At 45.6% G+C, this 17,077-nt stretch overlaps 2 protein-coding genes across 2 annotated transcripts; one reads left to right on the forward strand and one right to left on the reverse strand.

Moving 5' to 3' along the window:
* Window positions 1-214: 214 nt before the first annotated feature.
* LOC119148930 lies at window positions 215-15,091 on the reverse strand. Its single transcript, XM_037389699.1, has 10 exons — window positions 14,436-15,091; window positions 12,434-12,525; window positions 12,079-12,250; window positions 10,628-10,856; window positions 9,485-10,041; window positions 8,447-8,588; window positions 7,063-7,307; window positions 5,315-5,478; window positions 4,377-4,620; window positions 215-4,051 (listed from the first exon to the last, which is right to left on the reverse strand). Exons 1-10 carry the CDS (start codon window positions 14,586-14,588, stop codon window positions 3,854-3,856), a joined length of 2,196 nt encoding a protein of 731 aa, XP_037245596.1. The 5' UTR covers window positions 14,589-15,091; the 3' UTR covers window positions 215-3,853.
* Window positions 15,092-15,534: 443 nt separating this feature from the next.
* Window positions 15,535-16,203, forward strand: NDUFB2 (NADH:ubiquinone oxidoreductase subunit B2). The gene is made up of 3 exons (XM_037390753.1): window positions 15,535-15,663; window positions 15,776-15,920; window positions 15,995-16,203. The coding sequence occupies exons 1-3, from the start codon at window positions 15,593-15,595 to the stop codon at window positions 16,067-16,069; spliced, it is 291 nt and encodes a 96-aa protein (XP_037246650.1). The 5' UTR covers window positions 15,535-15,592; the 3' UTR covers window positions 16,070-16,203.
* Window positions 16,204-17,077: the final 874 nt, after the last annotated feature.

The raw sequence follows: 17,077 nt of genomic DNA on the forward strand, positions 1-17,077 counted from the left end.
GTTTTTTTTGTGTGCGTACTTCCTTCCTACTACCCTCCTTCCTGCTCCCCTAGTCTCACTCTAGTTAACTCAAAACCTTAACTAATATGCAAATTCTTGAGTTTTGTTACCAATAGTTTGCAAAACAAGGAGTCTAAGCATTTTCCTAATGGTTAGAAAACACATTGTAAATGTTTAAAATTAAATAAAGCCAGCAAAAGAGCTAGATCATACATGGCTTTTACAGTCAGTTATTTTAATAGTAGTATTAAAATTATTTTATGGCTGTATTTTAATAGTGAGAAACACAGTCTATAAATGATTGGAAATACTGTAACACTAAATATGTTTCCAGATATACTGTATGTGAAATTGCAGCAGCACAGGGTGTCTGCAGTGGTCTGTTTTCAGATGGTTAAGCAATGAAGAGAAAGTATATCAGCAGACAAGCTGCTGTTTTATGGTGATTATAAAATAATGATTAATGACATACAATTAAAGTCTGAAAAATAAGTTTAGATTCTGCTCAATCTATTTCATGTACTTCCCATTAATCATTTCATATTCCATTTCCAAATGTTTAAGGACACAAACAGCAGTAGAGTTTAATATCTTTTAAGTTTTAGGCTTGTTTCTCTAAGTCCAGTTAGATTTAAACTCATAACTAGGTACACTGTTGTCCTAACTAGCACATGATTTTGCATAAAAGAGAACTCAAAAAAGAAGAAAAGCAAGCTCTACATTGAAGAAATTCTCCATGTGCTGCCAGGACCCACTTTCCTGCAGTCATGTGCGTGCCCCCTCCCATTTCCATCCAGCTTGGGGGGTAGAGGTGGCAGGCACACCACGCTGCAGCGTGTGCAGCCTGGGCTTACTCTATTAGTCACACAGGACTTGGGCAGTCACCCATGTTCTTGCTGAGCAAATTTCAGCCAACTTTCCCAGATGCTAAACAGCATTTAAACCAAATGACAAAATGCCATTTTTAAAATGCAAAATTGTGCCTCGCAGGTAATTTCCATATATGCAGTAAGTTAGAATTTTTTTCAGACCTTAACTTAAACAAAATGTCAAAGCCTTTACTTGTATTTAGGTTCATCTTTCCTTTTCCTTTTTTTTTCCTTTTTTTCTTTTCTTTTTTTTTTTTTTAAAAAAAAAACCAACAACCCAAAAATCTCAAGACAGTTCATGCATATTCTGGATCCTAAATTAAGAATACCCCTTTTAGCTATTTTACCTTACAAACCTTAGAAGAGTTTGTAGACATCTGGATGAGAAACTTAACTTTAACTGTTTTTTTGGGGAGAGCTGTGAAGGCATAACCTCTCAGTTATCTCTGGAGGTATGTAGTCTGAGACTTACTGCTAAGAAACTGCTGGCCATTCAAAAGATTTGGCGGAATGTCAAAGGAGCTCCCTTTTATAAGTTTTCTTAATTTTACATATTTTTTTTAAAGAAACTGCTATTATCACTGGTGCCATGTTCCTGCAAAAGGGGTGAATTTTTATAAAACTTACACTTTTTGCCAAGTGATGTGCCAGAAAATGCGTAACATGTCTCTAAGTGTACACAGAATGTCAGGCAACAACATTTAAATTTTGCATCTAGTTTGGTTCTAGGTATTAAAACAAGGTATTGCAAATACTATATTTTAGCACAGTTTTATGTAAAATAAGAACATCCTTTGATACAGCTTTCAATGTTCCAGCAAGTAAATTGTGCCAAGTCCATTCTCCTTTTGTAAATACCCATGTGAAAAGAAGTTACATTTCTGGCTACCCAAAGCTGATAATAAATAGCATTCTCTGTGACACAGCCACTGTATTTTGTATCTCTAATGATATGAGGAAAAGGGACAGCACTTCAGGATGTGAAAAGCATAACCTCCTCCTCCCCTTTGTGAAAGAAGGCACCTCCACTCATCAGAGTAAGATGCACTAAAACCCCTCTTCTCTCCTTTCCTGTTGCAGAAAACTCTCTTGATGGGCCTTATTGTTTCCTTTCGGGGGAGGGGAGAAGGCCATAGCTTGTCCGTGTGAGTGGCTGACACCACATGCTTCAGTAAGGAAAGTCAGTAAAGCACTTAGAAACAGGGGAGGCATGAGTAAGTTACACTGTGGACTCCAGGTGGTAACTATGTTTTTACCCTATAGCCTGAACGGGGAGCTCTTCTTGTTATAGCACTGCTGGCTACCTTGGAGTCTTACACAATTTCTTAAGTGTCAATTTACCAGTTTGCTTGTCGTTGTAACATTCTCCTCCTTTGTTCATGGTGAACAAAAAGTCTGTTTATTCTGACCAGGCACCCTACCGGCCAAGGTATCTGAGTATGTTCCTGACATAAGATTACCTGCTTTTGGAGACTGCCAGCCTGAAAGCTCGTAAGGCAAAACAGACCCCCAAGCCCACCATTGGGTTTGGTGATTCTCCAAAGACATGTAATTTGGAGAACAGACATTTTTCTCATCACAATGCCTAGAAAGGGTGGCTTGTCACCAGAAAAGCATCTTCCTTTTTGCATTTTGGGCTTCTATAAGTCATTCCTCCTCTAGAGGAATGGCCTATGTATTCCAAGGAGTATGTACACCCTGACAGTAGATTGTCTACGCTTACCTGAAGCCTGAGTTGGAGAGTTCCAAACCGTCTTACCAGGTTTTCTGAAACACCTCTCCTGTCACTGGATCCTGCCCTGCCCTCTACAGCAGTCTTGGCAGAGAGTAGCACAACTCTGTCACATGTATGGAGACTTCTCTGTAGATCTCTGCAACTCGTGTGCATGGGACGTTTGCAAGAGTCAGTTGTTAATAATGGAAACTGCAGTGGATAATATACATTGTATTTTAGCATGTACATTTTCATTGCTGCAGGTGTTTGGGTTTTGTTGGGGTTTTTTTTCACATCCATCTGGTGTCCAGCTCTCCTTCCCCATTATTTCATTGACATAACATTGACACGGCAAGGTAAGTCATACAACAGCATCACGTAAACTACAATTCCTATTTTATGTGGTCCATGACCTTAAAGAAATGTGGTCTTTTGGCACTGGTCTGGAAGGAACACAGCAGGACAGAAAGTTCCCAGAATGCAGCAGTGGAAGCCTTTTCAGGCCTGGATTTAATTTCCCTGCAGGCTTGTATTAGCAGGACATAACCTGCGCCTGCGCCTCCACCGCTTCACTTGAGGCACTTATTCCCAGGGCATTTCTCCTGACCTTCGTTCTTGTTCTTCACCTCCTACACTATCATATGGCCTGTGCCCTCACTTAACAAATTCCTTTCTCTGTCATTTACATCTTGAAAGCAGTTGCAACCTGATGCCCCTCTGCCAAGCTATAGGTCTTGTGGCCATTGCATCACTTTCGTAACTCCCAGGTCCTCTGTTGCTCCACTCTGGGTTGCCCCATTACGCTTCCACCAGCCTCAGACTCACTACCCAGCACTACAGGTCCTGACTCCTTGGAGTCCCGTGGAAAGAGCCAGCCCCTTCCAGATGCCTTTGGAGCAAAAAGCTGGCACTGTGGCTTTGTCTCCTATTAAATACCAAAGCAGCTCTTGCTCGCCGAATTGGGTCTGTCGGATGGGTCACTGCACATGCTTAAGTTGGAAGAACAATTTGACAGAGGTGGACTAGAGCAGTAACTCCAGAAAGAAAGGCATGTAAAGGACAGAGCAGTGAAAATGCACTCTGGCTGCAATGAAAGGGAGATTAAAGACCTCTCCAGGAATCATAATTCCACTGGTCACAACTGCATACAAGCACCCAAGCTCCAGCACACTGACTCACACCTACAAGATACAGATCGGGTCTGTGAACTGCTCAAGGGCCTGCTTACCCACTCTGCAGCTTCCTTACGCTAGCACTGATGCCTGCAGCATTAAAGATTCTGTTCTCTGAGATACTGCTGGAGGTCACAGAGGTTTTGGCCACCTTTTTTCATCTTCTGCTGTGAATGGTCTCTGCTCTGGAACACTCCCCCTTTGGCAGCTTGGTGCTGGTTTTGTTGCCTGTCCTGCTCCCGTAATACTTGTTCCAACATTTCCTGCCGTGACTGCATTCTGCTCCTGAGAAAATCCTACATACAAAGAAAGACATTACAATAGTACAGCCAGCTTTCATGCTGAATTTCTTCTGCAGTTATCATTGGCAGAAGTCAGAAATTGGTATAATCTATGGAAGTTCATTCCTTGCATGCAGAAGTACTCCTGTGGCAGAGAAGGAGAATTTTACTTCCCATCTTTCATTCTTTATACATGTGTCAAAAAATGTTACCCTTTGTTTATTTATTTCTGAATGATATACTTATATTGGATATAAATCAGGTGAAAGACAAATACTCTGGATGGCGCCAGTGCTGCAAACATGGTAGTCAGGAAAAACATTTCTGGAATTGCCCTTACCAGCCTTTCTTTCTCTTGTTCAGAGCTCCTTTCATTGTGTTCTGCCTGCAACTCCTCTCTCTGCAAACGCTGTGTCTTCAAGAACTGTAGCCTCTGACTTGCCTTCCTCTTCTCTAGCAAGAAGGATTCCTTCCTGCTCCTCTCTGCCCCAGCAGCCTGGAGCAGTGCCATGTGCTGCAAAGCCCTGTCTTTGTGCTCCAGCTGTTTCTCCAGCCCTTGCAATGTTCTCTGACACAACTTCTGCCTGTTTCCAAAACAAAATTTCTCAAATTTCTCAGAACGAAAGAGCAAAAAATGAAAAAGACAGTGCATAAGACACAAAGCAGATATCCTGGCGATCTGCACTCAATATTCCAGTACTCTTTCTTAGGTTATGACGGTTAAACCTGTGTCCTAAACAGAGGTGGCAAAAACCCCAAATGAGCTGGTGCCCGATGTCAGCTAACTGCAGTCATCTGTTCACCTGACTACATCACCTAGTGTGGCCCTGGAGACCAGGAACCAGGGAACTGGATTATCCAGGCAGGGCTGTAGGGCTGATCTGGACAGCTGCGTGGTGATGTGTGCCACCCACACATGGTAGAGCCACAGGGCCAACAGAAGGGGGTGGGTAGGGCAAGGGGGCAAGGACCTGCTAAGCTTCAGTGGACTGTGGGGCCAGGGCCAGGGAAAAGAGATTTGGGAGGCATAAGGACTTTGGGTCTGAGGACAAGACTGAAGGGAATTTGCCCTTGGAGGTAATGCTAAAGGTCCATGTGGGTACTTGCCCATACCTCAAGATCAATTTTATTCCCATTAGTAAACCACTGTGACCGCTCTGCAGAGACTAGCGTAAGGCACAACATGTGATGTTCAGAGACTGAATGAGAGCACCAGGGAGTAGACATTACCAGCCTTCCGACATCTACTACAAAAAACAGTTAGCTCCCAGGTATCACCTCTGGTTGCCCCTGCGCAGCTGGCGTCGAATGCCATCTGCCTCTTGCTGCTGCTTCTTCTTCAGCTGCCTATGTTCCTCTTGCCACCTTTTGTGCTCCATCTCGGCTCTGTTGAAGTCCATCTCTTTCCGTCTCTCCTGAGATGCACCATTAAGGATTGATTTCTAAGAGAAAAAAAACCAAACGGAACCCTTAATCTCATCAGTATATTTTTCTAATGTAAACTGTAAACCTACAAAACCAGAACAACTTAGTCTTCTAATGTCACTCTTGAGCTCTGGAAGCCACACTGGCTCATGAACGTTATAGCGTCACTTCCCATCTGTGCACATGCTGAGTGTGATGCTAAAACCTGTACAAAATATTAGGCTTAACCAACAAAGGGGTGCCTGAAAATCCAATTTTTAGAGCTCTTTATAGGTCAGTAGGCTGTGTTGTTCTGGTTGTTCTGGTGTTGAGCCAATGCTTAAAACTTCCAGTCTTTGTAAAGTCAGCTTCTGGATTGGATAGAAAATACAGGTTCTGACCACATATGGTATTACAGATTGCTTGTGAGATTTTACGAGAAATACCTGCCTCCTCCTGGCCAAACACAAAATCTTCCTGGAGTTCTGTGCAGGCGTACTAACTCTCCACTAACTGTTGTCAGAGATCTCTACCCACGGTCAAGCAGTCTTTGTTTTCTTCAATAGCAGCTGCATTTCTGTGCTGGGCAGTGTTCCTAAGTTGCACTTTTTAGTGCAGTGTGCTGTGTAAAGAGATGAAGGAGCACCTACAAGGCTTCTTTTCACAGCCATAGTGAAATACTGCTTTTGTACTTGCAGTGCCCTGTATGAGGGAAGGAGCAGGGAAACATCACCAAAACTCAGACATGCATTCCAGTTTACATTGCTAGAGCTGTTAGGGGCTGGAACAGAGTTTCCACAAAACATTTTCCTCTCTCAAATGCATTCTCCCTTCTCCTGTTCCCCCCATCTGCAATTAGCATGTTCCTGCCATTAACTGCACTGCAAACAGAATGTCTCCTTCCAGTTCTTTCCTGAGGACACCTCTAATACCACAAGCTGGAAAACACTGTGGGACCTTCAAATAATCCCTGCTGGTCTCGTGTAGCATTTTGACTGATTTCTCTTAACCTATTGATCTGTATGGCTTCCTAGGAACAGTAAACACCTTTGTTCTCCAATGTATTGCTATTCTTTGCGAAAACTGTACCTTGTGGGTGGTTTATGTTTAATGACATACAGAGGGAGAGATCAAAAAAATGAATCGAAGGCGGTTTATAGGTGGGAAGTGAGCAAATGTTGTTTTCCAGCAAGTAAAGGACCAGCCTAAGGATCAGGAGACTTGAAGTTCCACCCCAGCCCTGACAGGCACTCTGCTATGGGATTCAGCTGACTACCTAGACTTTCTCTTTTTTAGCTTTCGATTATCTGTAAAAGAGGAGTAGATTTTTTGCTATCTAATAGAGCTGGCTGAGAGGTTTATTTATAGAAGATTAGATCTAAAATAAAAAACTCTTATAAAAAATGATGAGCTCAAATACTAGAAGTGCCGTTCCTGTACAACACTGATTCTCAAGTGGAAACCTTATGTTTCTATTTATGCATAGCCATTATTCTACATAGTCATAATTTTTGTTGCAGTAAAAACCTTTGAGAAAGAGATCAAAGGAGAGTATATTCTCACATGGCATAAACAAATCATTTGATCCTAATAGCTAAATCTAGTTTGGACCAAATACTTACTGTAATGCTTTTGTCTTTTAAAAGATTTAGAGGATTTGTGGATCTCCTAGTCTGCACATTGGAGGCACTGAGTGGTCTCTGTGCACGTAGAGCTGATTTGATGGTCAGGCTGTCTTTCTCTAGTGATTGATTCACTTGGTCAAAGAAGCTTTGGCGCCTGAAAGGAACCAAAGCACTGGTTCCGAGGGAAGAGCTCCTTTGGGAATGCTGGATTGGAGCTTCTGTTGCTCTGGACTCAAAAAGACCTTTCAAATAAATCAGGGCAGGGACATAAGAGGTTATAGGCAGCTTATAAAAAGAACACCTTTTTTTTTTAAAAAAAAAAAAGGTTTTCTCATATAAAAAATATTCAAACATGACTTTTATAACATTCTTCTCTGAGGAAGTGGGACATTTTTAGTCTCCATAAAACATGCCCCAGCTTTCAAAAAATAAGTCTGCCATTGCAATCAAGCAAGAGTTTTGCCTAGTAACACAAGATCACCGACTGTACTTACAGCTACCTCGGCTAAGGGATTGCTTACATGGTATTTCGCAGACAGACATAAGCTGCTTCTGCCAATGCTCTGAGACAGGAGAAGTTAGTTTGGGCACAACACTGTGTTAGCAGAGCTTTTGGGTAACTGAGAACATGAGCAGAGTTTGCTTGCACCTTTCTGCTAAAGACAGCATGGACCTGAGTGGCAGTTGTTGCACGGAATGATGCTGGAACACCAGCTGGGAGGAAATGTGCACTCCTGTTTCATTTTTCATTCTCCCTCTACTGGCAGTGACACAGAGCAAAGCAGTAACAGAGAAAGCTTTAGGCTTTCAGAGTCATCACTTAAATGTCTGTAATTCTCACAAAATAGCTTAAATGAGAACAGCAACAATTGATTAAAATCATGATCCATCCCCTTTTGGATCATAAGGGAACAAAAGTTTACTCAATGACATTATAAAGCAATCAATTTCAGCACAGATAAGAGAAGGAGTGTTTTGCAGAACAGTCCCAGTGAGATCTTTCTGGTATAGGCAGTCATAGTTAATGCTACAGATTATTTTTTAAAGTAAGGAAATTGTATAATAAATAATATTTATAGTGAGCATTACAAGGAAGGTTAAGAAAACCCAAAAGCTGCTACTGCAGTAGCTGTAAAAGCCCCAAGCCCCCAATGCCTCTGAAAATATTTTCATCTTGAGAAACTTCAACTTCTCAAGCCATACTACCATTAATACCTACATATAATACTATGTAATGGTGACTATATTCACAGCATGGCATTATGGTGTCTTCTTTTGAAACATCAAGAACTATGGCAGCAGATTTTAGACATGATGGCCTGCAGCACTGATACTGTGTGACAAGTGTTATGTTTGGATAGAAGAGCTACAATTTTAATACCTTGCTGGTGTTTAAAATTAACCTTGGTTTCAGCATCTTGTTGTCTGCTGTCTGCTTCTTCCTTGTGGACTACCTCCACTAACCAGCTATCTGTGTTGACAGCAGCATCAACCATAGTGTGAGCAATCTCTCTCTGAGGACTCTAGAAATAACAAGAAATGCAATCGTAATCCAGATCTGATAAGGAAAAGGTTAGTTTCATGAATTTACATTGTAAGATAAGTTGCAACTGAAATTTAAGAAAGAATAACAGCTCTGGGGGAGTTCTTTACTAAAGAAACAACTCTTAAGTAGAGTAATTTCTGATCACTTTGAGGGTTTCTCTACATCTTCAAATGACCTAAAACTGGCAGTACTTCTGCTTGGAAGGGTCCAAGCTGGTACAAAAGAGATCAGGCCAGAGGAGCTCTGGTTGAAAGACAGTCACCTTTCTGGCACATGCCAGAAATCAGGATTCTAACCCTCGCAGGCCAATGGAGAAAAGCCTGGCAGTATCTGGTGCACATTAACCTCCACCTTTCTGATCCTCATCCAGTACCCTGCTCACAAGCAGTAAATCAACTACCGAGGATCACAAAAGCCTCTTTTGGTCTTTGACTGCGAGAGATGACGCCTTTAAGAGGGTGGAGAAATATCTTAATAGAATTATGCCAGGGACTGCCTTGATATGGAGCAATCCTTACTGTAATCCATATCTGGTCTAAAGTCTTCTGTCTGACACTTTTTCCTGCCTCTATCTCCTTCACGCAGAGGTAAGATGTAGAGGAACTGGGCTACGCAACACTTTCATATTCTGCATCCATGGAAGAGGTACTAGGAGTCTGCTCCTATGACAACTTCTCTTTCCCCAGTCAAAAGATCAGAAAGACAGCACAGAGCAACGTCTCTCCATTCTTTAGCAGGCATACCTAAAAGCCAGGCCCAAAACCTCCAGTAATTTTTTGGCACCAAGAGCAGAAAACCTGAGGTAACGAAGCAGACATTATACAAATAGCAGACCACGTGTTAACAGAAGAGCCAGGGTGAAGCACTTTTTACCTTCTTAGGTTCTGTAAGCTCATTGTCCTCTTCCAAACAAGACTGAACATATTTTGGAACATCTTCTGTCTTCAATCTCTTATCTTCCTTTTTCTCTTCCTCTCTGGAAACACTTTCTGGAGATGAAATCCTCATTTCAGACAGTTGCTCTTCTATTTTCTTGCTGAGCTCTTCTTTAGTCAGGCTCGATCCTGGGATGAAGGCGTCTTCCTGCTGCATTTTGCATGTGTGTTCCCAGGCTGCAAGGCAGCAATGGGGAAGCAAGGTACACCTACAACTGCACTTAGCACATGGCTGAGTCAAATACAGACCCCTTGACCAGCAGTCCAGGTCTGAGTGACCTTGTCTGTAATGGCCTGAGGCTCTATAACCCGGTGTCACAACATATGGGTAATCCAAGCTTGACTCTACCAACATCTGCCTGGCTGCTAGAGGCATCTGCAGTTCTAGGATGATGCGTTCACTTAAGGGCAGAGGAATCTGCAGAGCTTGGTCAGAAGACACCTCCTTAGTCTGCCCATTCCAGAAATTCACAAGCACTACCCTTCTGTTGTATGCTGTGCATATTAGGAGGGGGGGGGGGGGAAAAAGGAGGCAAAGAATGTATTAGCATGTTAACCTGTGTGATTTATCTCTTAGAAAGCAGGAGATAAAAGTAACAGCTTATGTTTCAGACAGTTATGTAACAACTTCCATGACTTTTTCTCTATAGGTTTAAAATTTGACCTTCTTTTGAACTTCCTATGAAGACACAGCAGATAGCAGAATTCTTGCTTGTCACAGCGAGCCAGGATTTTGCCCTGCAAAAGCTGGACACCAGACTAACAGATAGGCAGGTGAATACTCATGAGGGCCAGGAACATTTTTTTCCTTGCGCTGGGAGGATGTTTCCCCCCCCCCCCCCCCCAACTTTTTAGGAAGTTTCCACTCACAGAACAAAGCAAAGGCTAATTTTGTGAGGTGCATTAATTCTTAATTCTAGCACTTTAAAAACACAGGCTTAGTGCCAACAACAAAAAAAGATCATGAAGAGAGCCCAGGCAGCAAGTGGTGAATCCTCCATGACTGAGACTGTCCTCTTTTCTCTACAGTGACCAGCAACTGTGGCAAGTCTAGGACTATTAAGAATACCAATACCCGTACCTAAATGTGCCTCCTTGTTCTCCATAACCTTTAGCACAGTGCCTGGGCCAAAACGTTCAGCTCTAGCCTCCCATGGTGCCAAGACCCTGTCTCCCAGAGCAAGAGGCTGTTGCCTGGCATCGTCATAGTGGAGAATGTCGTAGAGAGGCGTTTCCTGCAAGCAGAGCTGTACCTTGCCTTTCAGACTGCGGCTTTTGTCAAACTCAATTAAAAAGCGTTCCCTGGAGGCCTACAAAAGTAAAACATGCGGTTTGCAAGACAGACATCTGGGTCCAATTAACAGCCAAACATAAACGCTAAGAAGGAAGTGGCAGAAATCCCAGGAAGCAGAACGTGATCTGGGAATGCAGCTTTCCTCTTCTACCAGGTTTCTCACTGTGTCCATATTGGATTTTAAAAGTAATTGAAAAGCGGGGCTTACGGGGCTGACAGCCTTTCCCTTCCTTTCATTATGGACTTAGATTTTAGTATGAACACAATTAGTACCCTAAGGCAGAACTTTACCAGGAAAACCTCCCATCAGAAAAAGAGTAGCCCAAAAAAATTGCTATGTATGATGCAGTTTGTTACATAGTAATCAAAATGATAACAAAGTAGTAAAATGTGGTAACTGTCATGAGTTTAAATGTTTTATTTTAAGCCTTCAGCAATGGATGTGGGGGAAGCTCTATTGCTTAACAACATGGCTTCGTGGTAGATTTGGCAGTCCTGGGTTAATGGTTGAACTTGATAACATCAAAGGTCTTTTCCAACCTAAATTATTCTATGATTCTACTGAAATCTCAGCCTTCTCTTCAGCTCTATGAGTGCACTTACACAAACAATGCCGTCAGCTAATGTCACTTATGCTTTTAGCTGTCCTGATCTGTTCCATCCCGCACTGGAGCTTACAGCCGTCCTCACCTATACTGGCATCACTATTTATTTAACTAACTTGCAAACTGCAAAATGAACTGGATTTTTAAAGAAAGCCTGCAGGGGGTGGATTTTCTGTCTGGCATTCAAAATCATCTCACAAATCCCAGGCGCATAGAGGGAAGAGGACAAGGAAAGCTCTCAGTTTGGTAAGGAGGAGGTGGTCCCTGGAGGCAGACGTTTTGGATTACTATTATGCTTTTTAGCTTATTAACTTTGCCGCTAGACTGCGCAGAAGTAGACAATAGGGATAAGGGACTTGTTTTGTTTGATTGTCTCTGAATGACAGCCTACTATACTACTATAACTACTAAAATGGATCGCGCTCCAGGCTGCTTTTGCTCACAGTAAACAGCCAGTCATCCTCAGGCTGGGATGAAATGGGATGTGGGGAGACAACAGCGGTTATGAAGTGCACTGTCTCACAGGAGAGCCACCCCACAGCAAGGGCATGGGACTGACGAGGCATGGGAAGAACAGGGAAAAGACACACAGATCCTCTTACAGCACAGTTCCCAATAAACAGCTACTGTTACCTCTTGGGCAATGTGGCCCAGGTAGTAATGGCCATCAGCTTCTCTCCTTGCCAACACACGAGCCCCCCTCACGAGACTAGAAGCCTCTGGGGATGAATCAATGAAATTCCTTTTTGCTAAGGATATCAGGGGCATACAAAGGGAATCTGGGTTCCACGCACAAACAGGAAAGCTGTGGAAAACAAAAATACAAGAAGTAATGAAGACCTTGGCAACAGAACTTCTGCAACTTGCTGCAACAGAAACAAACTAAATCCACATGTGACACCCGCCCCACCACACAATAACTGCCTTTGTTTCCTAGCTTTTTTCTTCTCTGCATTTCCAGTGACTCACCTATAGATTTTGAACTTACTCTGTTACTGGACATCTTGGCAGCAGAGAGCCACAGGGATCTTTATTAGCTGTGTGACAACACTGGGCATATAAGTTAGACCTGGAGCTTCCCTGGAGGGAGAAAGGTGGAGATGGAAGCAGAAGATAAGCATGATTTTTGAACAATTAAATCCTTAAACAGGAATATTATTTATAAAATTTAAATTTACTTTCCAGTATATTACATCTCTCTTTGTTTTAAATCTTCCATCATATCTTGCGATAATATGCTGTTTATCTGTAAGCTCATCACAAATGGTTTTAAGAAATCAAGCTTGGAAAGAAATATTAAAAAAACAAAATACAAGAACTATATGATAAAAAAAACCCCTTGTGCTTCCGCTGCTTTCTATTCAGCTGCTAGATATGTAGCAGGTATAGCAATGTTTCTTCAGTTGTGGTGGGATATGTTGTTCAAAAGACAATGGGTCATTTCAAGTATACATAAAGCTATAGTAGATATCCATTTTAGTCCATCTCTGATCCTATCATCATTTTATTCTACCGTGTAGGAGGCACTAGGTGTGTGATTCTTCAGAACAGTTTTACTTTCTTACTAATTCTTATGACTTTTATAGTAAAGAGCTTTGAACCTGGAAAATACACCAGTTTCTCAGGACAAGGCACAGCTTGGAAAATGGAGAAGCAGAATGGAAACAGGGTAGGGGTTCTGGAGCTGCCTCTCGCATCCCCAGGTGCAGGTGCTCAGTGATGATGCAGGCATATCAACCCTGCTGGCTTCCTCCCAGTCTGTCTCCCTGTGACTCTCAAACAGTAGCTTATGGTCAGCCAGTGGTCATCTGTGTATTCCTTCTTGTACCCTGCTTCTTACGCAGCTTTCCAAAATCCCCAGGCAAGCAAGAGCTGTAAGGTCAACGAAATGATCTGAAATCAAGGAAGAATGAAGGTGGGGATTGAGTCTAGGAAGACAAAATTGCCTCTGCAGGTCAAAGCCAGCAGTGGAGCCATCTGGCCTGAGTAGGATGGAAAATGTGAAATATCTGAGAAAATGCCATGGGGAACAATATGCCAGGGACTACAAGGGAGAAAGACAAAATGCAAGGGAGTTGGGAGGTGGAGTCGACAACAAAACTATGAACCTTATATTAAAGTGTTAAGCTTTTATGGAAAAAGATAAACTCATGTTGCATTAATCATGTGTTAAGTAAAAACAGCGGTTGAATGGTTTGCTGCTATTCTCTGTGAACTGTTGCTGAAAATGCATTAGGGCTGTTACGAGACTCAGAAGAGCAGGAAACTTAAAATCCCTTAAGTACAAGGGCATCCGCAGGGTAGACAAGCAAAAGCTCTACTGTTTCAGCTGACGATGTCATATGTTTGGGATGTTAACAGATTCAGAAGATTTTGTTATTTATTTAAAATACAGAATTTGACCACCCTCACCTAAGAGTAAACCAACACTGAAGTCTGTGAATTGGGATATGTTGTAAGCAAAGCTGTACAGTCACCTAGCTAAGAAATGTAAAATCAAAGCAAGGCATTTGTTTTTTCCTTCGGGATCTTCACTTTTACCTGTCAGAAACACTTCTTTTCAAGTGCTGGTCTGTGAAGTTCAATAAAATCGCTTTACAGGGCAAGCTTTTCCCTGCAAAAGTAAATGGAGCTAGACCAAGACATACCCAAATTTGACTCCAAGTGTTGGCAATGATGCCTTTTGCTCAGGGGCTATGTGAAGTGCTGTCTTTCTTCACAAGCAGAGATTTAAGGTACAAGTAACATACAATTAAAGGGTGTTTTCCCTTTTTCCAGCTCAGGATGTCAGGTACAGCCTGTCACAGAGATGCCAAACCTATTTTAAATCTTCATCCACAGACTGCTTTGTTCACTAGCTGCCAGGCTAAACAAGGTTACTCTTCCAGAGGGTCACCGAAACTCTTCCCCATTTCTGCTTTTGAAGTGTCATCCCATAAAGATTCAGGAGGAACTGATGAGTGTGCACTAATTTTATATTAGCGGCATACCTTTCCAGGAGCAGTAGGGAGGAGCCTGATTGCTTGAAAGGACCCCCCCGATTGCTTGGCTGCTTTCTCCGTTATGTTTTGCATGTTTCTTTCATGAGCACCTGAATCTCTCAGAAGACACGCAACATGTACTGGATATGACTCGTTCTCCATAAGAAGTTGGCAGGTTTCCTCTGACTCTTGCTCTGGGAGTCAGTGATCAGACGCACCGACTGGCAGGCTGGGTCTTCAAACGCCACAGCCCAGCCGCTCCAGCTTTCGTGCCATTCCCAAGCCACAGGGACCGGACCCGGCTGCTGCTGCAGCGACGCTCCCGGGGCGAACGCCTGCCTGGGCAGCTGCAGCGCTCCGCCACCTGCGGCGGGGAGGAGGAAGAAGAAAAGCCCACTCACACGTGCAGGTCCTTGCTAACCTGGGAAGTTTGTGGAGAGGGTGGGACAGGCGTGAAATTCTTTATTGGGCATTTGTGTGTCCGCCGCTGCACTGCCTGTGGGGTGGCCGGCCCGCAGCGGGGCCTCGCCTGGGCCCCCCGGCTAGCGCCCTCCCGCCCCCCGCCCGCCTCGCCTAGCCAGGGACGCCACAACGTCGCAGCAGGCCGAGGCTCCGCACCAGCTGCTCCTCCAGGACCGTCCCCGCCGCGGGGGAGAGCCTTCGGGCCCGCGGCGCGGCGCCGCCACGGCGGGAGGGACGCAGCCCGGACGGCTCCGGCCGCACCGCGCGCGTGCCCCGTTGCCAGGCAATCAGGTGGGCTGGACCACGTGGGCCGCCGAAGGGAGAACAGAGGGGCAGCTTATTTCTTTACCCCCTTCCCTAAACACGAGCAGCCGGCGTCGCCTTCGTCCCCGTTGCCAAACGAGCGGCTTGGCTCGGGAGGCGGCCCGCTCCCTCCTGTGCGCCCTCCGCGGGGGACGCCAACTTTTGAGGCTCACGAGGAGCTCCCCGCCGGGGCATTGGTGCGGTCCCGCCGCTCCCAAGTGCCGGGGGAGGCGGGGGGCAGGGCTGCCCTCGCAGCCACAGAGGGGCGCTCCCTCCTGCGGCCCCTTCGCCCCTCCGCAGCCCGGAGTTGGTAGGCGCCGGGGCGGGCCAATCGCCGCGGCTGTTGTTGGGAGGCGGCAGGGGTGACATTGCGGGAGCGGGGGGGCGGCAGGGCGGCCGTCATGCTGGCGTCGCTGGGGCGGTCGGCGGGGCGGCTGCTGCGGACCGGGAGCGGCGCGACCGGGCTGCGGCAGTGAGTGGGGCGGGCGAGGGGCAGGGGCGGGCGAGGGGCGGGCGAGGGGCAGGGGCGGGCGAGGGGCGGGCCGGGGGCCGGGAGTGACACCGCGGCGGCGCGTTCGTTGCAGCGCGGGCGGCGAGGTGCACATCCAGCCGCGGTACCGGCAGTTCCCGGAGCTGACGCGGGCGCAGGTGATCCGGGGCGAGGTCCTCAGCGGCTTCATGTGGTTCTGGATCCTCTGGCACTTCTGGCACAGCTCGGACATGGTGCTGGTGAGGCCGGCAGGCGGCGGGCGGGGGGGCAGGGCCGGGGCCGCGGCCGGGCTGTGACCGTGCCTCTCTCCCAGGGCCACTTCCCCTACCCCGACCCTTCGGCCTGGACGGACGAGGAGCTGGGGATCCCTCCGGACGACGCGGAATAGGCGCCTGCGGGTGCGGGCGCTGCCGGCGGCACAGCGGAACGGCTCTGCCGCCCCTCCCGGCGCAGGCCCCGGCCCCCGGGAGCGCGGCCAGGCCGGGCTTTGCGTTACACGGCAATAAACACAGTCACCAGTCCGCACGCGGTCCGGGTCGTGTTTTAACTTGGCTCCGAAGGGCCCGGCTGGGATGCAGGGCCGGGGCATCGTGCCTGGCCCTGCTCGCTGGCCGCCCTCAAGCCGTACTGCCAGAAGTGCCCGTCTTCCAGCAATTACTTCTGCACTTCCGAAGGTAAATGGCCCAGTTCTCTGCTGTACAGAACGCAGGTGTTTGTGCTGGTTATTGCCTTCACCTGCTCTTGGGTAGCTGAGTGCTGGAGTCCAGGTAGTCTTGTTTTGGGAGTATGAGCCTGCAGTGTAACTACTTTTTGGTGAGTTGTAGCTTAACTGCTGCCAGTTCAAAACTACTTTCTTTGCTGTGCTGTAGACCCAGCATTAGCTAACCGTGAGGACACATTCCCTCTGTGCTGAGAGACCTGTGCTGTTGTCCCCTTAAAGAACTGAGGCTTTTGCTGGTTTCTGTTTCATTACCCTGTCTCTTAAGCTGCTGTGTTCACATTATGGCTCTAAAACCAACAGCTTCAACCACTGCTGAGGGCAGCATGGGCACTGGGTCAGGGAGGTCCTGTCCCTGCTCTTAGCAGTGGTGGGGGAAAAAGAATAGGTTGAAAACGTTCTCAGGATTCTGTTCTGCTACTTGCAGGCCCCTGGAACCAAAGCTTTAGCTCCTCAGTCCTAATTTCAATAAATGTTAACTGTAAACAAACTCTAAGTTGTATTTTGAGTGCTGTAGGATTTCTGGAGAATGAACATTACTGCTTTAGAGGTGGGGTACTTGAATCTACATAAGCTTCTGTAATGTTTTCGCAATACATAAGGTGCTGCCCCTAAGAAATAAGGTGATCTGTCCATGTTCAGTTATTTAAAGCTTACCTACTGTGGATTCATGGAAGA

Source organism: Falco rusticolus, chromosome 5, assembly GCF_015220075.1.
Source record: "Falco rusticolus isolate bFalRus1 chromosome 5, bFalRus1.pri, whole genome shotgun sequence".
Taxonomy (NCBI): domain Eukaryota; kingdom Metazoa; phylum Chordata; class Aves; order Falconiformes; family Falconidae; genus Falco; species Falco rusticolus.